Source organism: Pogona vitticeps, chromosome 2 (assembly GCF_051106095.1).
Source record: "Pogona vitticeps strain Pit_001003342236 chromosome 2, PviZW2.1, whole genome shotgun sequence".
Classification (NCBI taxonomy): domain Eukaryota; kingdom Metazoa; phylum Chordata; class Lepidosauria; order Squamata; family Agamidae; genus Pogona; species Pogona vitticeps.
The window spans coordinates 310,854,732-310,876,952 of NC_135784.1; the positions used below are offsets into that span (position 1 = coordinate 310,854,732).

General features: G+C 46.9%; 1 protein-coding gene across 1 annotated transcript in view; it reads left to right on the forward strand.

Moving 5' to 3' along the window:
• Positions 1-211: 211 nt before the first annotated feature.
• Positions 212-22,221, forward strand: part of ARID3C (AT-rich interaction domain 3C) — a 104,298-nt gene continuing 82,288 nt past the window's right edge. Inside the window, exons 1-2 of the mRNA XM_072993027.2 lie at positions 212-395; positions 784-1,455. Coding sequence (XP_072849128.2) covers positions 357-395; positions 784-1,455 — 711 coding nt within the window. The 5' untranslated portion in view covers positions 212-356. The remainder of the gene's footprint in view (positions 396-783; positions 1,456-22,221) is intronic.

A 22,221-nucleotide genomic window follows, 5' to 3' on the forward strand; every position in this document is an offset into this window, starting at 1 on the left:
CCCTCCGCCTCCCCCTCCCCCCCCGCAGCTGCCACGCGGGAGAAAAAGCCTCGGGAGGGCTCGGAGCTGGCCTGGCACATGCCTGGGGGAGGGGTCGGGCAGGCGGGGGCTGAGGGGGGAGGGGAGGGACCCAAACAAGCCCCCCCGGCCCAGCCCAGCCCAGCCCCCGATCGCCGCCGCGGCCACCCGCCCGCCTGCCTGCCCGGGCATCCAGAGCCGGCGGCGGTCCGGGGCGGCACGCGGCTGCGGCGCCCCCGCCCCCGGGGCTGAGCTTGCGGGCGGGCGGACGGGCGGGCGGCCGAGCGCGGCTCCAGAGGCGGCACAGCCAGAGCGGCGGCAGCAGCGGGAGCAGCACGATGGTGGAGAACCCCGGCGTGGTCACCAAACCGGCCTTGGTAAGCCCCCGCCCGTCGCGTCGCCCCCCCCGACCCCCGCCCGCCCGGGCGCCCCCAACCCCCGAACCTTCCCGTCCCCCCCGACCGTGAGTCTCCCCACGTTTGCCCGGGAGGGAGGGAGGGCGGGCGGGGGAGGGGCGCCTCCTCCTCCTCCTCCTCCTGCCCCCGCCGGGAATCGCCCGCCCCGTCGGTCGCCCAAGTTTTCGGGCCAACTTTTCGCGGCGCGGCTCTTGCCCTCGGCTCGGCCGCCGCCGCCTTCACCCCTCCGTCCGCGGCGTCGGCCTCGGCTCCTCCTTTTGGCCCCCCGTCCCGCTGACCGGCGCCCCCCTCTCTCTGTCTTCCTCCTCTCCCCACCCCCACCCCACCCCCCCGGTCCTCTCCCTTCCAGGCCGCCGCCTTCGCGGCCGCCTCGTCCTCGCCGTCGCCGTGCTCGCCGGGCCGCGGGGGGCTCCGTCTGGAGGCGGTGATGGAGAACCTGCAGCGGGCGCAGGCGGCGCGCCTAGAGGAGAAGCTGCGCCGGGCGCCCGGAGCCGGCGGGGCAGGAGAGAGCCGCCCCCGCCCCGCGCCCCACCACCGGCCCCCGGGCGGAGGCGCCCCGACGGCCCCCGGCCTGGCGGGCACGCCGCGCCCCTTCCCGGCCGGGCTGGCGGGCGGAGGGCGCGGGGGGCTGCCTTCGGCCCGCGCCCCGCTGCCGCCGCCCGTGCCGCCCCCGCCGCCGCCCCCCAGGCTGCCTCCGCCCGCCCGGCCCGACGCCCCGTCCGCCCTCCGGGAAGGCGAGGAGGACCTCGAAGAGGAGGACGAGGACGACGAGGAGGAGGAGGAAGAGGAGGAAGAGGAGGCGGAGGAGGAAGGCGACGGGGAGCCTCGGCGGGGCCAGCGGGCGACCGAAGGCTACCCCGCCGCCACCGCCCGGGCCGTCCCCTCGGAGCCGCGGCCCTCGCTGCTGCTGCTGCGCCCCGCCGGCCTCGCCTCACCCGGGCCGCCCCCGCCGCCCGTCGGGCAGGAGCCGCCGCCGCCCCCGCCGCCCCACGAGTGGACCTACGAGGAGCAGTTCAAGCAGGTAGGAGGGCGCCCCCGCGCGGCGGCTCGAAAGACGGACTGATGGACGGGGTGGGGGGTGGGGGTCTGTGCGTGTGCCCCCCCATCCTTCCCCTCCGGCCCCCTTTTTCCCGACGCTCCCCCTTGCCCGGAGCTGCTGCGGGGAAGGTTTCTCGCCCGGCCCGCGAAAGAGGGAAGCCGGGCGGGACTCCGCTGGTTTTTCAGCCCCGCCGACCCCTCGCTTCCCCCCCCCCCAGCTGTTCTTCGACCCTCCCCACAAACTCTGTCGGTCCCTTTTCTGACCCCCCCCCCAGGCTGGTTGGGGTTCCTGCCTTGCCCATCGGACGGGCTTCCCGCCTGGGGCGCTCTGATCCACCAGGGAGCCGGAAGGGGGGGGGGAAGAGGCTGTTTTCAGGTGGCCAAGTAGACCGGCCGGCTTTTCCTTGGACAAGGGACCCAACCATCGCCCTCTCGGGTCTGATTATTGTTCGGAGATTTAGGGAGTGGAAAATATTTCTCACCTCTTGGTGCTCATGCTCAATTTTAAAACGCTCCCAGTATGATTTTAGAGGGTCAAGATCGGATGGGAATTGAACTTTCCCCTCTTGTCTCCAAGGACTGGGTAGGTGTCTAGCAGCATGAAACTGCCCGTCTTGTAGTTTGCTTGAAAATATAGACATTCTTGGGTCTTTGCGCTCTCCGCTCTGTACGGATTCAGGCAAGGGAAGCTTTTGCAGCAGCCTCGCTTCTTTGCTCTCGTTAATTCCCCCAAAGGGGTGTGAGTGTTGCAAAAAATTCCAGCTGGACCGACGAAGGGTTCTCAAAGATTTCCACGGTTTGTGACTTTGTAGTCGATCCTTTGGAAAAGGCCTCCAGAGCCGCTGCGGTGGAGCGGATAGAAGACTGGAGATCCGGGTTCAAATTATGGTTTGGTCGCTCTTAACAGGGACACTCTTAAGTCAGAGCAATTTTGTTGGCACAAAACACCCAACGAAGGATTTTTCTCACCTTTCCCTTTTGTCTTGTTAATTCTGGTATTTTTTTACTTTTCTATATGAGCTCTTCAAATACTAACTTTGTCACTCAGCAGAACTGTATGTATCCCACCTAAATCCAATGTTCTTTCTCGGGCATCTCCCTGCATATTAAGTCTGGAGATCTTGCCTTGCCTCCTTAAATTGCCAGTTTTCCAGACTCCATATCAGAGAGGGTGACCCCTAACCTGGAGACACAGGCTCATTCCCTCCCCCTGGTTGTTACCTGACCTGCATGGTCTATTCCTGGATACCTTAAAGGCGGCCACGCCTCTGAATCTCTCTAATTGCCTTTGGTTAAGGTTGCATTGCTTTAAAAAGTTTTGGAGGAAAAAAAACACTGCATATTTTATGTTGTCTTCCTCTTTTTTAATATATACATTTATTTTATTAAAAGAAAATAACAAATAACAAACTAACTTTGGATACATATTTACAAAATACACAATACCTGTACAAATTAAAAATCAAGCCTTCCCCACCGGTGCCACCCTTAGGACTGGGTGACTAGTAAGATAAGATAAGATAAGATAAGATAAGATAAGATAAGATGAGATAAGATAAGATAAGATAAGATAAGATAAGATAAGATAAGATAAGATAAGAAATTTATTTGTCATTGCACTCACAAGTGGGTGCAACGAAATGAGGTGCTCTTCCCCAAGGTAAAACTGGACAACACCACTACAAAAAAAGTTAAAAATATACACAACACTCACCATACAAATATAGATACCCCGTTTCTCCCAGCAATTAAAATTCCACCAAAAACTTATGACCCCGCATTTAAACTCAATACTGCACTTGGGTAGAAGCTGTTCTTGAATCTGCTTGTCCTTGCTTTCAATACCCTGAATCTCCTTCTCGATGGCAATAGTTCAAAGAGCTGATGTCCCGGATGAGAGGAGTCTTTCAGTATATTAGATACCTTCCTCTTACATCTGTTCTTATACAATTCTTCCAAAGAGAGGAGTGAACAGCCAATGATGTTTTGGGCCGTCTTGATCACCCCTTGAATTGCCTTTTTCTCTGCCACTGTGCAATATCATTTTGCAACTTTTTACCCCGTTCCATTCCAAAAGCCCATGGATTCTTCTGCTGGCCTCTAACCTTTCCCTTTCAGAAAGGCATATTCCAAATATAAGGTCCATAACTCTTTAAAGTCATTAGTCTTTGCCATTCCTCTTCTTAGGTTGTCTTCGTGTCAGTTTCAAACCAAAGCCTCTCGGCCTCTTTGTAGTAGACACCAGGGTGTACAGCGGTCTCTTGTACGCTTCTGAAAGTCATCCAGACAACTTTAACGTTTGCTGTAATCTCTGTGTGTGTGTTTCTCCATTCTGGTCTCCCCTCGCCCTGCTTCTCCCGTGGGCTGTGATTCCTCTCCTCTCCTTCATTATATTTGCATGCTGCCTATGAATGAAATGCCAAAGATCCCTGGGCTTGAGCCCGAATAGGGTTGCTGCTGAATCCCTGCGTATTTTTTTGGGGGGGGCAGGAAGAGCAGGCAGACTTATAAATAGCTTGGAAAGGAGATGCTAAACTTGTCTTGGACTTTTGATGCTTTCCCTCCCTTCAAACTATTTATTAGGTATTCCCCCCCCCCACCCCCAGGACAGCTTTTGTCGAAGCGCCCTGAGACAATGGGAATATTTTAGAACAATTTGATAAAAATCTCATCCGACTCTGATATCATATTATTAGCTTTCAGAATGTGGTGTTGGCCTCTAGATATTTTTTTTTTTTTTTTAATTTTTTAATTAACATATCCATACATAACCATTTCTCTTATCTTTACATAGTCATCATTTTCCTATTTATTTCTACCCCCTTATCCCACCCCCCCAAAAAAAAAGACCATTTAATTTTAAATCTGCAACCATGAGCACACCTTTTGGAGTTTAACCAATATAACATTATTGGCCCCCCCTTCTCTTACCCATCTTACATATCCCGACCATTTCTTTCTTATCTCTAATGTTTTTTCTTCCCATACCTTATCCTGTGTCAAAATCGACAGTATGTCTGATTGAATCCATTCATATAAATACCAATTCCATCTTTCCAAAGTCCATTTTGATGCATCCTTCCACCCATAAGCTATTACTGCATGTGCTGCTATAATCATAGCTTTAAATAAATTCTGTTTAGGTTTTTTTACTTTATTATTCCCCAGAACTCCCATAAACAAGATTTTCCCAGTCAGCTGCAATTTAATATTACACACGGCGTTCACCTTTTCTAAAATCAGCTGCCAAAATTCAATAACCTTAGGGCATTCGCACCAAAGATGTGCATAATATCCCTTACTCCTCTTACAATGCCAGCAACTTGAATTCAAACCTTTTATCATATAAGACAACTGAGGGGGTGTCCTATACCATTTCAATATTAATTTCATCTCCAATTCTCTAAATTTATCCATTTTGATTTCCAATATGCCTTCCATTAACCCATCTATTTCGTATGCTGACAATGTCATTTCTCTTTCCCACTTCGTTTGTATTGTCCCAATCATATAATCTTTATCTGTATTTATCAAGTTGTACAACTTCCTTGCAATACCCTTCTTATTATCCTCTTTATTATTATATAGTTTTTCTAGCGGGGTATCCTCTTTATTTAGTATTCCAGAATACCTTCTCTGTTTCAAAATATTATATAAAGCCATAGTCTGTAGCCAGTATTGTCTTCCAACTTGTCCTACTACATTTTGTGCCGGAATCTGTGTCCCCTGAGGGTTATATAAATCCTTCACTCTATAATAGCCAGTTTCTTTTAGTTTCTTCCAAAAAGTTTTCTCAATTTTCAAATCCTCACCTAGAGATTCTAGTGGGGTCCATTTGGAAAGACTTGGCATCCAATTAAGTTGCCTTTCCCCCCATATTGTTAGTGCTGTCTGTCTTGGGCCTATTGTATTTTTAATGTCGTTTTTAACCTTCTGTGTAAATATTCCAAATTTACCTACTCCTTTATTTATTATATCCTCCCATCTTACCCATTTCTCCACACTTTTCCCATCTAATTCCAATAGCATTTTTATTTGAAAAGCTTCGTAATAGCTTTCCAAATGTGGGAGACCCCACCCTAAATCTTCCTGTGGTGAATATATTACCCTCTTTACTATTCTAGCTTTCTTCTTCCCAAAAACCCAATTTTTTAATTCTTGATCCCATACAGCTAATTGTTTTTTTGGGATGTACTCCGGGAGTACCTGAAATAGATATAACATCTTTGGTATTATAAACATTTTTATTGCCCTTATTTTCCCTAAAATACTTATATATCTATTATCCCATTCGTTTAGTTTTTCCTGTATCCTTCTCCAAGTTATTTTATAATTAGTTCCCATCAAATTTTTAATACTTTTTGTTATTGTTATACCTAAATACTTTAATCTCCTAATTCCTAATTTCATACCTGTCAGCTTTGCTATTTCTTTTTGTTCCTTTAAATCTATCCTTTTAAACATTATTTCTGATTTCGAAATATTTACTCCTAAACCTGAATATTCTTTAAACTCTTCTAAAATTATCAGTAGTTCTCTTATTGCATCAAGAGGATTTTGTAACACCAATATTATATCATCCGCATACAGATTTAATTTAATTACCTCTTTCCCTACTGTATATCCTCTTATTTTACTACTACTTCTAATTTTTTCGGCTAAGGGTTCCATAGATAACACAAACAGCATTGGGGATAAGGGACATCCCTGCTTCACTCCTCTCTGGAGCAAAATTTCTTTTGTATAATTATCATTAACTTTAATCATTGCCTTCCCTTCTCTATAAATTTCTTTTAATGCTATCAAAAAGGGACCGTCAAATCCAAATTTACTTAGTACTTGAAATAAATACCCATGACTTAGAGTGTCAAATGCCTTATATACATCTAATTTTAAAAGGGCAAATCTTCCTTCACTGTTTCCGTGATGTAGAGTATTAATCACATTCCTTATAGGGTGTCCAATATATCTCCCTTTAACAAAACCATATTGATCCTCTCCTATTAATCTTGGGAGTGTTTTCTCTAATCTATTTGCTAAAATTTTTGCAAAAATTTTATAATCCTGGTTTGTTAAACTAATAGGCCTATAAGAGTTGGGGTCCGTCGGGTCTCTCGATTGTTTCAAGATTATCATAATTTCTGTTTTCCTCCATGATTCAGGGGCTCTCCCTCCCTTCATTATCTTGTTAAACAAACTCTGCATTTCTGGAACTATTAAAGGCCCCACCATTTTATAAAATTCTGATGTAAAACCATCTAAGCCTGGTGATTTCCTACTTTTTAAATTTTTAATAACTGTCAAGATTTCTTGTTGTGTGATATCTTCATTTAAAATTGCTAAATCTTGTTTCTTAATTTTGTTCACAATAGCTTCTTCAAATTGTTTCTCTTCATTTACTTTAAATAACTTACTATAAAAATCTTCAAAGATCTCCCTTATTTGTTTGTCTTTAAACACCTTACTTCCCGTTTCATTTTTCATGCACCCTATCTTTTGTTTTTCCTTTCTTTTCTTCAAATAGTTTGCCAATCTTTTCATCGAGTTTATATTTATTCTCTGATACTCATTCCTCACCAATAAATCTTTTTTCCACAAAAACAAATTATCTAACTCTTGCAGCTCCTCTTTCACCCTATTCAACTGTTCCTGTATTTGTCTTTCAAACTTCACCTGTAATCTTCTTTGTAATTCAACTATCTCCTTTAATTTTTGTTCCCTTTTAAAATTCACCTTTCTTCTAAAATGAATTTCTTTAGAAATACATATTCCCCTGATTACTGCCTTTGCAGCATCCCAAATTATATCTTCCTCCGCAGATCCTTTATTTTCTTTAAAATATTTTTGTATCCCTCTTATTAAATCCTCTCTATCCTTTTGTTGCAAAAATATCCTAGAGTTAAACCTCCACCTTCTAACTTTCTGTTCCTCCTCCAAACCAATCTCAACAAGTAATGGTGCGTGATCTGAAATCCATATAGCTCCTGTTTCCACACTATTAACTTCCATATCGTTAGTTTCTTTCACTAAGATATGATCAATACAGGAAAACTTTTTATACCTTTTTGAGTAAAAGGTAGGATGCTTTTCATCCTGCAGGAGACTAAATACCTCTTTAAGTTTCCATTTTTTTAAGTTTAATTTCTTATTTTCCCTAATATCATTATTCAAATCCCCTGCAATTAACAAGTCTCCTTCATAAAATGACTGCAATCTTTGAAAGGTTCGGTTCAAAAATAGGGTTTGTCCTTTGTTAGGTGCATAAATACATGCCAAAGTATACTTCTTTCCATTCATCCTGAATTTCACAAAAATAAATCTTCCATCTCTATCTTTACATTGTTCCAAAACATCTATATTCATTCTAGAGTGCAAGAGAATAGCCACACCCCTTGCTTTGTTTGTTCCCCTTGACTCTATCTGCAAACTCCAGTCAGAAGACTTCATCAAAGGTCTTACGTCTCTCTTACTCTTATGCGTTTCCTGCAAACACAGAATATCAACCCCTTGATCCTTTATCATCTTATTTAATCTATAACGTTTCAGATCTGAGGCCAAACCATTCACATTTAAGGAGAGTACTTTAATTATCCTCCCCATTTTTTGTCTATCTCAACTCCCCCTGGTGTGCCCCTATTATTTACTATTTTTTGATGGTCTTTCCCTCCCCCATAGCCCAAAAATAACCCCTTCCCAAGGAGTTGGGTAAGGATACTATATCCCCCCATTTTCGTCTCTATACGTGGAGATCTGTCTACCCACATACTCCCCCCCCAAAAAAAATTTCATTCTTTTCAACCAACACTAACCAAAAACAAAAAAAACTATTTTCACGTGGTATAAATTTTACATTCCTGAAGGAAGCTTATTCATATTTACAGTCACATATAAATTCCCTCAATCTTCTTCTTCTTCTTCTTCTCCTCCCTCCTTCTCTTCTTCGGCCTGCTGAGTAGTACGTTGTATGTTAAGTCTGTATAGTAACTTCTCCGCCTCTGCTGGGTTGCTAGCTTTCAAGAGTTTTCCATCTTTAAAAATTAAAATATTGGCTGGATAACCCCAGGAAAATAAAACACCATTCTCATGCAACTTCTGTGCAAAGGGTTTCATAAGTCTTCTTTCATTCATGGCCTCTAGATATTAGAAAGGCCAAACGGGATGTACCTCACCTGAGGATTTGAAGAGTTGCTGGTGTGTGTATATGTGTGTTTCTCCCAGTCCCCCCAAACCCTAGTATTTGGGCTTTTTCAGATCAGGGGACGGATTGCCCTCCTGCATCCTGCCTGCCTTCGGTATGCTGTGATGTTCTTCTTCTTCTTCTCCTTCCCAACCTCCAGCAAGACCTTGGTCTGTGTTGTGGCTCATCTGCTGTGGATCCTCATCCTAGCAATTCTTTACCCCCAAGGGCAAGATCTGGGCAAGATGCTCGGGGACAGAACGGACCTGTCAATGTCCCTCAGAGGCTCATGCCTGCTTGCTTCTCCTTGTCTTGCCTCCGTGGCGACTCCAGGCTTTTTCTTTTGAAAGAAACAACGTTTTCCTGGAGAACCCGGCCTTCTTGCTGTTGGCTGTGTTTCCTTGTTTACGCCAGGTCCCGCTGGGTTGTTTGCAGAGAAAGGAAGAGGCAGGAACACCGCCTGGCGGGCTGAAGGTCTTTCCCCACAAAGTGCCAGTTACGACGCATAGAAGCCGATACGATTCGGGTCCAGGCTTCCCCAGAAGACCCGCCTGGGTAGTGGGAGTTTGAGGGGGAGCCCTTGCTCTTAGTCCTTCACCCTCTGAAAAACACCTTTGCTTGGTGGTTCTTCCCGGGCTTTGGAACTCCTTGTCAGGAAGGCTAGGCAAACTCCTGTCGGCTTGCCCTTTTTCACACGGGCAAATACAGTATTTTTTTTTTAAATTCTGGCAGCCTTGGGGTGGTTGATTGCCTACAGTTTGGTGCTGTGCATTTTTTTAAAAAAATGATACATTTTAAAATTGCTTTTTTTGTTTGCTCTGTACTGGTTTAATGTTACAGTACAAAGCCCACGGTTGTAACCCCCCCCCCCAGGATTGTGAGTCCCTGTGCCACTCCTGTGCCAAAAACAATTTCAGCAACAAAATAAAAGGGGATGTTGCCGCTTCTAGAGGCTTCCAGGAGCTGTGATTCACCTTTTTAAAAAGGTTGCAGGGACCCTGTATAATTATTGGACGTGGATTTCCAGCTGCTCCTGTGTCATCTCTGACACTTTGGGTGGGCATCTGTGGCCCTAGAAGGAACATGTTGTGCAGAGAAAGGCTTTGGCTGAATAAATTGTAAATGCTGTCTGGTTTCCTCGCCTGCTTCAGGTCTTTAGTGAAGTAGACGGTTTTCCTACAAAGATGCAAGGAACCCATTTGGAACCACCTAAGCTTAACGAGTTTCTTAACTTGGAATACATTTGTGTGTTGGAGAAACTGCAAAAAAACGGTTTGCAGGTTAATCACATATTATTGGTTGGCAAGCTGCGGTTGAGCGCAGCATCCTTGGGCATACACAGCAAGTGTACTTGGACCACTTCAGTGGTTTCTTCCACTTTATGTGCACAGTTGACCATGTTCTGAGTAGCTCTGAGGAGTCAAAGAGTATTTGATCGGCCCTGGGTGAAATATTTTATCGCCAAGGTTTTTGGAAGACAAAAAGGCGTTGCATGTCATAGCTTCACGAAATGCCTGGCGCATCTTGTGTGGGGCGTGGGGTTTCCATACATCTAAAGAAGTGGTTTGCTGCTGTTTGTGAGAAAAGAAGGCTGAGGGGGGGGGGGGAGATAGGGTAGCACTTTTCGTGAAGAGGTGGGGCAGGACCTGTTGTTCTTAGTCATTTCAGAGTGCAGGACATGCAACAATGGGCTCCAGCGACTGGAAGCCAGATTTAGGCTGAATACCAGGAAAAACTTCTTACGAGCAGTACAATGATGGTGCACGTGACCTCAGTGCTCCATCACTGGAGGCATTCAGGAGAAAATAGAGACAGCCATCTGTCTCGGTACATACAGTACTTTGATTTGGATTCCTTCATTTCGCAGGGGGGTGGACTCGATGGCCTTAATGGCCCCTTGCAGCTCCTTTTTTCTACGATTCGGTGATTCGTGCGTCTCTTTAACTTTGCCAAGAAAATGAACGGGGGCTTATTTGTAGTGTGGCAAATGTTGCGGGGGGGGCATGTTGCCATTCTTTCCAGGACCCCAGGATGTTGGTAGTTGTTGGATCAGCCTCCTGCGAGCGGATAACACTGGGCCCCAAAATTCTTTAGCCGTTCGGTGCCAGTGGTGGAGTCAAATCCAGTGAAAGCTCTCTTGTTGACTATGGCAATCCCATTGCAGTGTTTCACCTGTGCTTCCACCCCTGGGGTGTGGCACCTGGGTGGGAACCTCAGGAGACATTAGGGTGTAAAGTCTTTACAAAGCCCTGCCTTCCTTTCAAGGGGCTTGGGGGGAAATGTTCGCGCTTTTATGGGCAGATACTGATCATGTGCCCCCCCCGTTCCGTCTCGAGGTTTGCCTGAAAACCTAGAAGCTGCCGACAGTAGAGTCAACAGCCATTGGCCAGCCAGTGCGTAAGAACATCTTAATTCTCTTCTGCTGAAAGTTGGACGTTACTGGGGCTATTCGGGCTTTGACTAGGGTAGCTCTAAGCAGGGATGTCGTGCGGCTTCCCAGCCAGTTTCCAGGGTTCCTTAACTGCTAAGTTATTTCCCTTCCTTCCCTTTGTTTCCTATTTATTTCGCATTGAATCATCAGCTGTAACCATTTGTGCTTTGCGCCTCTCATTTTGCAGGCAAACTATTTTAGCTGCTTGCCTCTTCGGTCAGTATCATACTGGTGAAGAATTAGGTTTGGCGGGCAATTCCTCTGTTCCTGGCGCTCACACAACAGGAGATTCACAAACTCTTTCCCGAAACAGAAACCCACTTTGAAGCAATGGGTGGGCTCGGGCCTGGGAGTGGGACCACGGAGGACTTGAGCGATGAAGCCGTGGCATTGAACAGAAACTGAACACAACACCGTCCTGGGTGTTCAGTTTTTTAATGATTCACTTTCTCCTTTAATTTTTCAGCTTCTTTATGGGTCACCCTCTGAAGTCGAAAAATTCAGATTTTATCCTGTGATTAATTTACATTGTCTCTTTTCTTGTGGTAGTCTGTGTGAAACATCCTAATTCCATCCTGTACAGTTGGATGGAAACTATATAGCACCATGCAAAGTCTGTTCTCAAAGTGAACTGGATGTTTTGTGTCATATTACAACAATCTTAAGGATGCTGTGCAAAGCACATTTTGTTCTGACTTCTATTGTGTGGACATGATCCCACTGTTGCAGGCACATAAAAGATTCACAGCTCAGGGTCTTAGGGGAATGACGGGTGTCATGGCTATTTTGATTTTGCCTGTCTGGTGGATGTGTGTAAACTTAGCATTAATTATTAGGATTCCTTTAAAGTTCAAACAAAGTCAAGCCAGAGCAATGACTTTTTTAGAAATCCAGATCACTTTTCATGAAAGCCATTCTTTAATATATATATTTTTGGCAGTCATTGGTTTACCTTCATTGATATCTTCCCGATTAAACCAGTAGCTTCTTTTCAGTTAAAGGTGAATCACAGTTTCCAGTGATGTGAGAAAAAATACAAAAAAAGAAGAAGAAGAAAAAGAAGATGTTAGCTCCCCTTGTTATGTCCTTTCACATCTCACCTAAAAACGTGGGCATTTGCAGTGCATCTAAATTTTAGGAATAGAATGGAAAGCTGGTTGAAAACAGGGTCTCTACCAGTTAATTTTCTATTGCTTACCCAAATTGGGTTTCCAGATATAAACCGTTTCTTTTCCGTTAATTATCATGTTCACCAATCGCTGTTATTTCCATAAGTACAATACAAAATGAAATCAAGTGGCATAAATTCTGTGGGATTTATTTTTCTGTTTGAGTAAAGCTGAGTCCTCTAGTCTAAGCGGGAGGGGTGAGCAGAAGGAAAGGAAAGGGAGACAGGACCGTGTGGGTTTTGGAGCAGCCATCAAACTGTTCCTGTATCTGCACAAGGGACCGCCTGCCTAGATTGTTGAACCTTTTAGGACGGCAATATAAATCTTTTCTCTCTTTCTTCCTCCGTTCATCCCTCTCTGCCCCTTCTCCTAGCATCTTGCTTTCCTTGGTTGTCCCTTTGAAGGACAGGTGCCCCCTCCCCACGCAAATGAGCTTTGCTGGCTCCCTAGGGAAAGTTATTCCCCCAAACTTCATGGAGGTGCTGGTGGGGGCTAAGTGCGGTCCATGGGGGAGCATCCTATACATGGAGGTGAGAGTTTCCTTTCCTTAGATGCAACATTCCTCCCACCCCACCCCCACTTTTCCTGGTATAACTGTTATGCATGTTGCCGGCATTTCTTGGAGGGGTGTGTGTGTGTCTGTGTGTGTGTGAGGACTGTTGCCGCAGGGAGATGGGAATGGGAGAGTTAATGCTTTAACACTTCCCTTTCCAGCAGCAATGTCCTAGTTTAGGTGGTTGCCTAAAGTTAAGTGAAGTGTGTTCGTCTTGATTGATATTTGGCTATCCCATTGTGCATTGGTGTAATTGTTCTTTGTGATTGTTTCTTCTCTTTTTTTCTGAATCATTCTGCTTATTAATTTATAAAAAGAACTGTTTTGCTTATTATTGATCTGGTATCATTCAGTGATCCCGGACTGCAGGAAAGCCTTTGACGGTCTAGATCATGAGAAATTATGAGGTTTTTTTGAAAGAAATGGGCGAGCCTCAGCCTTTTGATGGCCCTGATCCGCAAGCAGCATTGTGGACCAGAAGCTGCTGTTAAAAAACAGAATATGGAGAGACAAAATAGTTTCCTGGAGGCAAAGGTATCAAACAAGGGCGCCTTTGGTTCCCGTCTCTGTTCACTTTGTAGGCAGAACATATCGTATGGAAAGACAAGACTAGATTCGGAAGAAGGAGGTTTGGAAAGTGGTGGAGGAAACATCAATCATTTAAGATATGCGGATGACACCATCTCATCGATTGAAAACAGCAATGACTTGAAATGACTGTTTGGGAAAGTGAAAGAAGAAAGTGCTGAAGCAGGACTGCAGTTGAAGGTGAAGGAGAGAAAAAATCATGGCTACAGAAGAACTACACAGCTTTAACATTGACCATGAGGAAATTGAAATAGTCAGAGATTTCGTCTACCTTGGTTCAGTCATCAACCCAAATGGAGACGACAGCCAAGAAATCAGGGGGAAGAGACTGAGACTCAGAACGGCAGCCATGAAGGAATTAGAAAAGATCATCTCGTGTCAGGGTGTGTTTATTGGTGACCAAGAGCAAGATCATCATTTCAAACCATGTATGGGTGTGAAAGCTGACAGGGGGGGGGGGATAAAAATGATATGTTTGAAATGTGTTGCTGGAGGAGAGCTTTGTGGGTACGAGTGGACTGCCAGAAAGACAAAACAAGTTGGGTCCTTGATCAAATCAAGCCTGAACGTTCCCTGGAGGCCAAAATGTTGAAATTAAGGCTGTTCTGTTTGGGGCCCATCCTGAGAAGGCAGGGTTCTCTGGAAAAGACTATCATGCTGGAAAAAGTGGAAGGCAGCAGGAAAAGAGGAAGACCAAATAGAAGATGGACTGAGTCCCTGAAGGAAGCCACCAGCTTAAGTTTGGAAGAGCTGTGCAGGGCTATTGAGGACGGGGCATGTTGGAGATCACAGGGTCACCATTAGAGAGGAGCAGGAACCTTGGTTTGGAGGTTCGTGCCATTTCGATAGCTCAGCACCACAGGTGCCAAACGCACCCCCCCTCCGCCAGCCAGCCAGCTCCCCCACTCCCCAGTCAGCTCTCCTCCAGCTCATTGTACAACCACCCAGTCGCAGCAGGACACACGTCATTCTCTCCTCCACCTCCTCCGTTCTGATGAGGAACCACTGAATGGGCGTTCAGATCTCTGCTGTGCTTCCGGGAGGGGTCACCTGGAGCCTTTGTGGCTGATGGGCTTATGGGTGGATTTAAAATATTTTCATCCCGCCTTTCTCCTTAAAAAAAGGGGACCCCTGGCAGCTGGTTCTTGCGTGGCTTCGGTCAAGTTGCACGGATGACTGGGAAACTAGTCTCCGAGTGCGTAGACCCAGAAAACCCTAGGAGGCTCGGACAAGTTGGAATCCGCTTGGCAGAACTCATTTATTAACGGCACTGTATCCTTACTTGGTTTGTTGTGAGCTGCTTTGGGCCATGCTGGTGGGAAAGTGGGATAGAGGTAGATAAAGGAATGAGTTCCCTTGGAAAAGGACCACGGCGTGGCAGGTAAGCTCATGAATCAAGGCCACTGGGCACCTGGGAGGCAGATGACCTCGGTAGGCCAAAAAAAAAAAAAAAAAAAAAGTGATAAAAGGCCAGCCTCTTCTTTAGGCCTTCCTCTAAAATTCTGGGTAAGGGTTGTGTGCTGTGGAATGAAGAAGTGGAGATGGTGGGTCTCTCTCTCTCTCTTGTTTATTCAAAGGAGAGAGAAGCCCAAGCTGTTTGACATGCTCGAGAGAGATAAGGAGATGGAGAGAACTGATAAGGGAATAATGGATCTGCAGATGCCGCCTTTCCCCCAGGAAGCAGCATCAGCCTCAGGAACAGACCCCCCCCTCCAGCCCAGCTGCCTTGTTTGAGGAACCCCCAGCGCCTTGCAAGGGTTAGGTTGGATTATGCCATTGGTTGGTTGGGTGGTTGGGTGGTTGGGTGGTTGGTTGGATGGGTGGGTGGGTGTGCAGCTCCGATGGATTGGAAAGCCGCCTGACTCGGAGAAGAGCCTGCAAGGGTGTGCAGAGGGGAGGGATTTGCAGGGAAGAACTGCAAATCCCTCCCCTCTGGTGGTGGTGGTGGTGGGCTTGGCTGGAGAGAGGGAAGCACCTGTAGCTCGAAGTATCTCTCCTTTGTGAACGCCCTCCCTTTGGGTCTCTTGCCAAGGTTCTGGATTGCCATCTGTCCAGCAAGCTTAGAAGGGCTGCTTGCTTGGAAGCACAGAGAGAGAGAGAGAGAGAGACGGGTGGACTGGGGTGGGTACTTGAGTCTCGCGTTCGTGGCCAAAGGTTGTGGCCGCAGTCACGTGGCCGGGTCTCGTGAGCATCCCAAGCAGAACTCAGAAGAGTCAACGTGTTCGGGCAAAATCACAGGCGAAATCTCAAGCGGCCGTCTTTCGGATGATGCAATCCCACAAAACAGTTTTCCAAGGTGCTCTTTTGAAGAGTCACAGAAGACGTCAGCAGCATTTCCCTGAAAGTGCTCTTAATGTGAGTCAGAGAGAGCTGGGTCATTGGCCAAGGCTAGCACGTGGCTCCCGTTATCTTGTTTTCTGCTGCCTTGTTATTTCTACCTGTGATCTGGACTCGTCTCTCCCTTTGGGGTGCATGTAGGGCTACCAGGAAGCCCACGTGGCATCTTAGCCACACAAACACCTGTGTCATACATTCACTGGAAGGCTGTTGACCACAGTTTAGGGTCTGAGGTACCCCTTGATTTATAGCTTGTGGAAGGAATAGTCCACCATATTGACTGCTCCTGAGGCTCATGGATCGCTTGGGTTACCCTTTTCGCAACCTGTACTTGCCACGTCCGTAGGTGAAACGTGGACTGCATACAAGTGAAAGAGGGAGGGAATGGATGGATAGGAGTGGATTTCATTGCTCTGATCAACCTTCGTATGTGAAATCTTTGCCAGGGTAGATAAAAATCAAAGAGTTTCAAAAATCAGATTGATTTAAATAATGATTTAAATAATTTTAAAATTGACTTTTTAAATGTTAATTTTCATTTTAAAAAAAAATTAAACCAAATACACCCTGGTTCCTGCCCAAACAGAAAACATACAGAAAAAAAACACAAGTAGTTCAATTCCCCATTTTTTTTCACCCAAGGGCAGATTTTCAGCTTTCCTAGTGGGAAAATGAGAAATTTTGGGAAATGTTGAAAAAAATGCCAGTCAAATATTTTCCCATGCAAAATGTGTGGAATGCTTTTAAAGCCAAGGTATTATTCACTATAAATGCCAGGAGTTGTGTAGCACAGGGATTAATGTGGGAGAGAATCTGCAGAATTATAGAGCGATAAACTCTTCGCTTGCTTTATTTCTGTCATCTCGGTGGGTTTTGCTGTATCGGTGAGAGAAGCTCAAGAGGTGGTCTTTTAGACCAGATGGGCGGGGTATAAATAAAATAAAATAAAATAAATAAGGTGGGGCTTCATTGCTGTTAAATTGCTGCCTGCCTTGATCTGGTGACTAGAGATGGGCACGCACTGCCAGTTTGCTGGTTCGTCCTGTTTCGTCTCTTAACCGAACAGGTTTTTGGCCATTCCCAGCCCCATTTCCTCTGGCAGGCACCCACCCAGAGCCCAGAGCGGGTAGAGCTGGAAAGTTGGGTGGGCGCCTGCTGAAGGAGGCAGAGCTGGAAACCACCAAATACTGTTTGGCCAAAAAAACAAAGTGGGACGAACCGCCAAACTCGTGTTCGTGCCCATCTCTATTGGTGGCATTTGTTCTGGTTAGTGAAGATGAGTCACAGCAGAAGCCAGGCTGCCCTTCTGTCAAGAAACAAAAATTAAATCCACTTAATGTGCGGTTTTTTGTTTTAATTCTCCCCCTTCTTCTCCGATGGAAGAACTTAAGATGCATGTGCTTCGGTAAAACAGTGGAAGTTATATTTGGAGTACGTCTTAGTGAAAGCGACAGGTCATAAGCCAGCAGAAGAAATGTATTTTTGGAGTGGAATGGGGTGAAACGGGATTAAAATGATACTTCTGGTTACCTATTCCCGGGGGTGACGGTGGCACCGGTGGGGAAGTCTAGTTGCATTGTATGTACACACATGTTATGTTAATGTCGTTGTTGTTTTTCTTTAAGAAAACCTTTAAAAAACAAAACAGTATACAGCAATTTGCAGCTGTCCCTTTAGTGCAGGGCATATCCACAATTTTTTACATTCTGAAATTTCACGAGTATTCAGGATAGCACCTTTTTATGTGCCAACCAAAGTTATGAAAGAAGGATTTTACATTGCTGAAGCAGTAGCCTGTCGCCTTATATTTTAGTTCCCCCCCATTTCCATTCCCCCCCCCCACGGAAACCCCTGGAAAAAAAAAAGGCCCGAGTCTTATTAACCAATTGATGGTGTGGCTCTGTTAGGAAAGATTTTCTGTCTTTGGTTGCAGATCTCTGGAAGGCAGGCTAGGCTTCAGTCTGTATTGCAGAAAACCCAGGGAGCAGCTTTGGTGTGCCATCCTTGGCAGGCGTTCCTTTGCCTCTCCAGTTCCGCCGAAGGACCGGCTGATTCTTTCCCATCTAAAGGGCGTAGCGTAGTCTCCTTGGATGCAACGCGTTCCTCATTCTTTTGGGTCTGGATGCAGCGGCGGCCGCTGAGCACAGAGTTTGTGATTCATAATGGAGCACCTCCCGCTTTGAACTCCATGGGGGAAAGGATTGCACCATAGGCCACCGCCGTGTTGTTTGTTGAGATTCTGAACATTTCAGTCTTCAGAGAATGAAAGAGGAAAAAAAGAGTGATGACTAACAGCAGCCGTGTGATGGATCTTTGCCATTTTGAAAAGTTAAGGTTTGCTGTTAGAAATAGACACAGGTAAAGTGAGGTGCTGCTATTCAGGTATCTACATGCGTGTGTGCACATGCACAGGACCACGCGTGCATGTGTATGTCCCGTATTTTTCCGTGTATAAGACGTCCCCATGTATAAGACGCCCCCCCCCCCACTTTTCTAATCCAAAATTAAGAAATCTAAGTGGGGGCTTAGCAAGTGTAGGGGGAAAGGGATGAAAGCGCTGCAGGATCGCTTTGATCCCTGCTTTCCCCTCCACTTGTTTTTGTTCTCTCCTCCGCTTACTTCCATGTATAAGACGACCCTCAATTTTTAGTCTCAAGATTTTAGACAAAAGCAGTCTTAATCATGGAAAAATACGGTATGTGCAGGTAATACATATTCATACAGACACAACTTTCATGATCTTTCTGTGCATTTCTTTTTTCAATCCGTTATATTCTTGCAGGCCTTCTAAAAAAAGAAGAAGTGTAACCACAGTGAAGGCATTGCGCTGTTACAGAATGCAATGTCTTGGCTCCAGATGTATGTTTGGTACCAAATAGTACATGGCCCACAGTGTTGTGAAAGAAATCCTGGAGGCTCAAGTTTTGTCTTAGAAAACACTCTGGGAATAGAACAGGTTGTTTCCCTCTCTCTAAAAGAAAGATAATTGTGGCGGGAGAGTTTTGCTTGGAACCATTTTTCCCCTACCTGTTGCTTTTCTGCCCTGCGATGCTGCAGAAGCATGTTTATTTTGCTCAGGCACAGAAAGGGTAGCCCCCCCCCCCCGGTCCTTGCCATTTGGTCCTTAGATCTCTGGATTTACCTGTTTGGTCTCTCCTGGCTGATTCTGGCTTCTCAAGCCTCTGGCTCTGTTGACATATATTTTGAATTTGTCCTCTGGAGATTGGGAAGATCGGCTGGGATGAGAAATGGAGGAGAAATGCTGGCAGTTGAAAACCCTGGAACCCGAGGCCGTGTGGAACCGGCGGTCCTAGACATTTTGCGGTCAGAAGCAAAGGATGAGACGGTGGCCCTTCTGTTTTGTGCGCTGAAGTTGTTCCGAACCGGCTGTCGGAAGAACTCGAAAGAACTTCTTCAGAACTTTTCCTTCTCTGTCTGGCCAGAGAGGTGGACATCTGGGAGGCCGAGGGAGGACAGGGGTGAGGTTTCTGCGGCCGCCCCACAACACAAGCCGCCTGAGGGAGCCTAAAGCTAGGGCTGGCCCTGCTGGGATCTTTGGGTGCCAGGCAAGTTGGTGGGATGGAGACCAAGCCAAAAGGCCTCTCGTCACTTAAGGTGGGCATGGAAGGAGAATACTACAGCTGCCCTTTGCTTTTCTCTTCTTGGAACTGGCCTGAAAGTTCGGGGGGAAAATTCTGTTTTCTCCCCCCCCCGTGTTTCCCGATTGCTGTGTGTGGGGCATAGTACAGCTGCAGCTCTTAAATTTAGCCTCCTGCGCTGGGCTGTCCAGTGCTCCATGTTTATATCAGGTCTGGGGTTGTAATCTATGGAGTAGCCCCCGGGGATCTCTCCTCCCCCCCCGTCTCCTTTCTCTCTTGTTAGAGGCTCCGACCTCAATGCAGGACGGACCCTCCTCGGTGGGTAAATATTTAATAAGGAGGAAGTGGTTTTTCCAATGGGTCCCTCTCCCTCTTTCTCTCCCTGACCTTTTAACCTTACGACCTCTGGACATAAATCAACTCTCTCTCCCCCCCCCCCCCTCCAGTGGTCAGGGGTCCAGATCTCAGCAAGGCAGGAACACTTGGAATCTTGATCTGGGCGAGCGCCTGTGGGTTCCCAGGAGGTCCCGGAGGGACTGGCCTTTCCTTCCCCCTTTGCTCTGGCCCCACACTTGGCTTGGGGGATCGTCGGAGATGAGAAGCCAGAACTGCTGAGTATGACGTCCTTCCCAAGCTACAGTTTGTCCCCAGCTTTGGCTTGCCCGTAGGGGATGCTCGGGTTTTGGGGCTTTGAAGTAGGATTCGTGTTTCTTTGGCGAACCAGAGCGTGAATGTGTGGTTTTTCTTTCTTTCTTTCTTTTGGTGGACTGCAGTTCTCAGAATCCTGGAAGTTGTAGTCCAAAAAAGTAATGTTTCCATACACCGGTGCAGAACATAATAAGGCAGGGGAGCAGAACTGGGCTTGTTGCCATGTGTGGACTGCCTCTGCTTGTGTGTGTGTGTGTGTGTGTGTGTGTGTGTGCGTGCGCGCGCGCGCGCACCAGCCATCAGTGAGGAAAGCAGTTTTCCAATGGTCTTTGGGCACATAACCTGATCAATGCATGCACCCTGTGGACAGAATCAGTGGGGCAAACTGCCACTCCTCCTCATGCACACTGTTCGAGACCGGCGCGCTCAGGGAAAGCACTTGGGCCAGACGCAGGGGAATGGAGACGCCTGGAATTAACACCATGGCCAGCTGCTGTGTGTTGCCCTCCCACTTCCAACCCACCTGGACCAACACAGCTGGAAGGGACCAGCTTGGGGAAGCCTTGATGGGGAAGCCTTGTGTGTGTGTGTGTGTGTGTGTGTGTGTGTGTGCGTGTGTGTGTGTGTGTCCTCGGGGGGGGCCCTGATGCTCAGCCCCTTCCCTGCTATGTGAGGTTAATCCCGGCCTCCTGGGTCTGGCATTTCTGAGCGGTCCTGCAGGGAAGGCCATCTGGCTCTGAGCTAGGAGGTGTGGCTTTTGCCCAAATGACCGGCAACACTTTTTTGGAGGGTGGGTGGGTGGGGGTGTTTGCAGCCGAGGTGGTTCGGTTTGGCCCCTCGCCTGGGACAGGTGAGCGGACCGTGTGTGCCCCTTCTGTCTTCCAGACTGGAGACTGGGACTGCAATCTTGGGAGGGAGCTTTACTGAAGGCGTGTTGTTGTGTCAAGTGCACATGGAACTGCACTACAGTCAGGCAGCGGCCACATATCCAGTAAAGCTCAGAAGGGCAGAAAATTTTAAGAACTGGGGGTGTTACTGACGGCAAGGGAGCTTTATCGGTTTAGAAGGGGACTTAGAAGGTGCGGCGTCCACCGTCTCCAAAGTCTTGTTTTACATCCAAATATTCGCGTCAGAGTGCCTTGAGTTGTGTGTGTGTGTGGGGGGTTTGAAGTGCGGCGTCTTTCGCTGACCTCCTTGTTTCCAGGTGGGAGGGGGTGGATGGCATGGAGATTTGCTCATTTGCCGAAGTTTTGGGTGTGAGAACTGGCTGAACAAGATCTGGATTACCTCAGGAGATAATGATCATTTATAGAGCACGCAAAGAGGTGGTCTTGCCTGGAGAAGGCTGATATTTATTGAGTGAAGCTGGAGTTGTGTTTTTGTCTGTCTGCGGACAACTTCCTTGCCGTAGTACCTCTGTTGGATTAAAAAAAGAAGAAGTTAGGAACAAGGTACATTTTCTAGTTCTCCAGACGTTATAACATTTGGAATAAAACCTTGGAGGGATCCAGTAAAGAATGCCGTTCAGTCCAGTCTTTTGCTTCTTCTGTTTCTTGGTTCCTGAAATATACCGTATTTTTCGCACCATAAGACGCACTTTCCCCCCACAAAACAGGGGTGTGTGTGGAAAGTCTGTGCGTCTTATGGAGCGAAGAAAACAGATTATATTTTCCTGTTTTCTTCTCCTAAAAAATTGGTGCGTCTTATGGAAAGGTGGGTCTTATGGAGCGAAAAATGTAAATATCAAACTGTTATTAAAAGTATTTCTGCCAGGGTTTCCTCACTCCATCCCCCCATTTAAAGGCTGCTCTACAATATGTGATTGGGTGGATGGTGAAAAACAGGTTTGGGAGAATCCTAAGATTTACAAACATAACAAAGCAAAGTTCAAAATCTTCAGAAGAAAATGCTTAACGTGGTTGGTTGACCATAAATTAACCTGTTGTGTTCTGAGCCACCAAATGCCGGTTGACTATTGGAGAATCAAAATGGAAAAACCAAAGTTGAGTGGGGAGGTGGAATGGTGTGTGACCTCTGGCAACCTGTGGCTGCACCCTGAGATGTTTGTAGAAAAGCCCAGCATGCATCAGGCACCTGCTGACAGGGGAAGGCTCATGAGGATGGGTGACCCTCTTTAATTGTTGGCCCAGCCTTTCAGATCATCTGAATCTGCAGTTCTGAAGACACACATGAAGTTGTAAGGCAGCCGTTGCATGCATGGTGACTTTCCCCCAGAGTCTGGAAAAA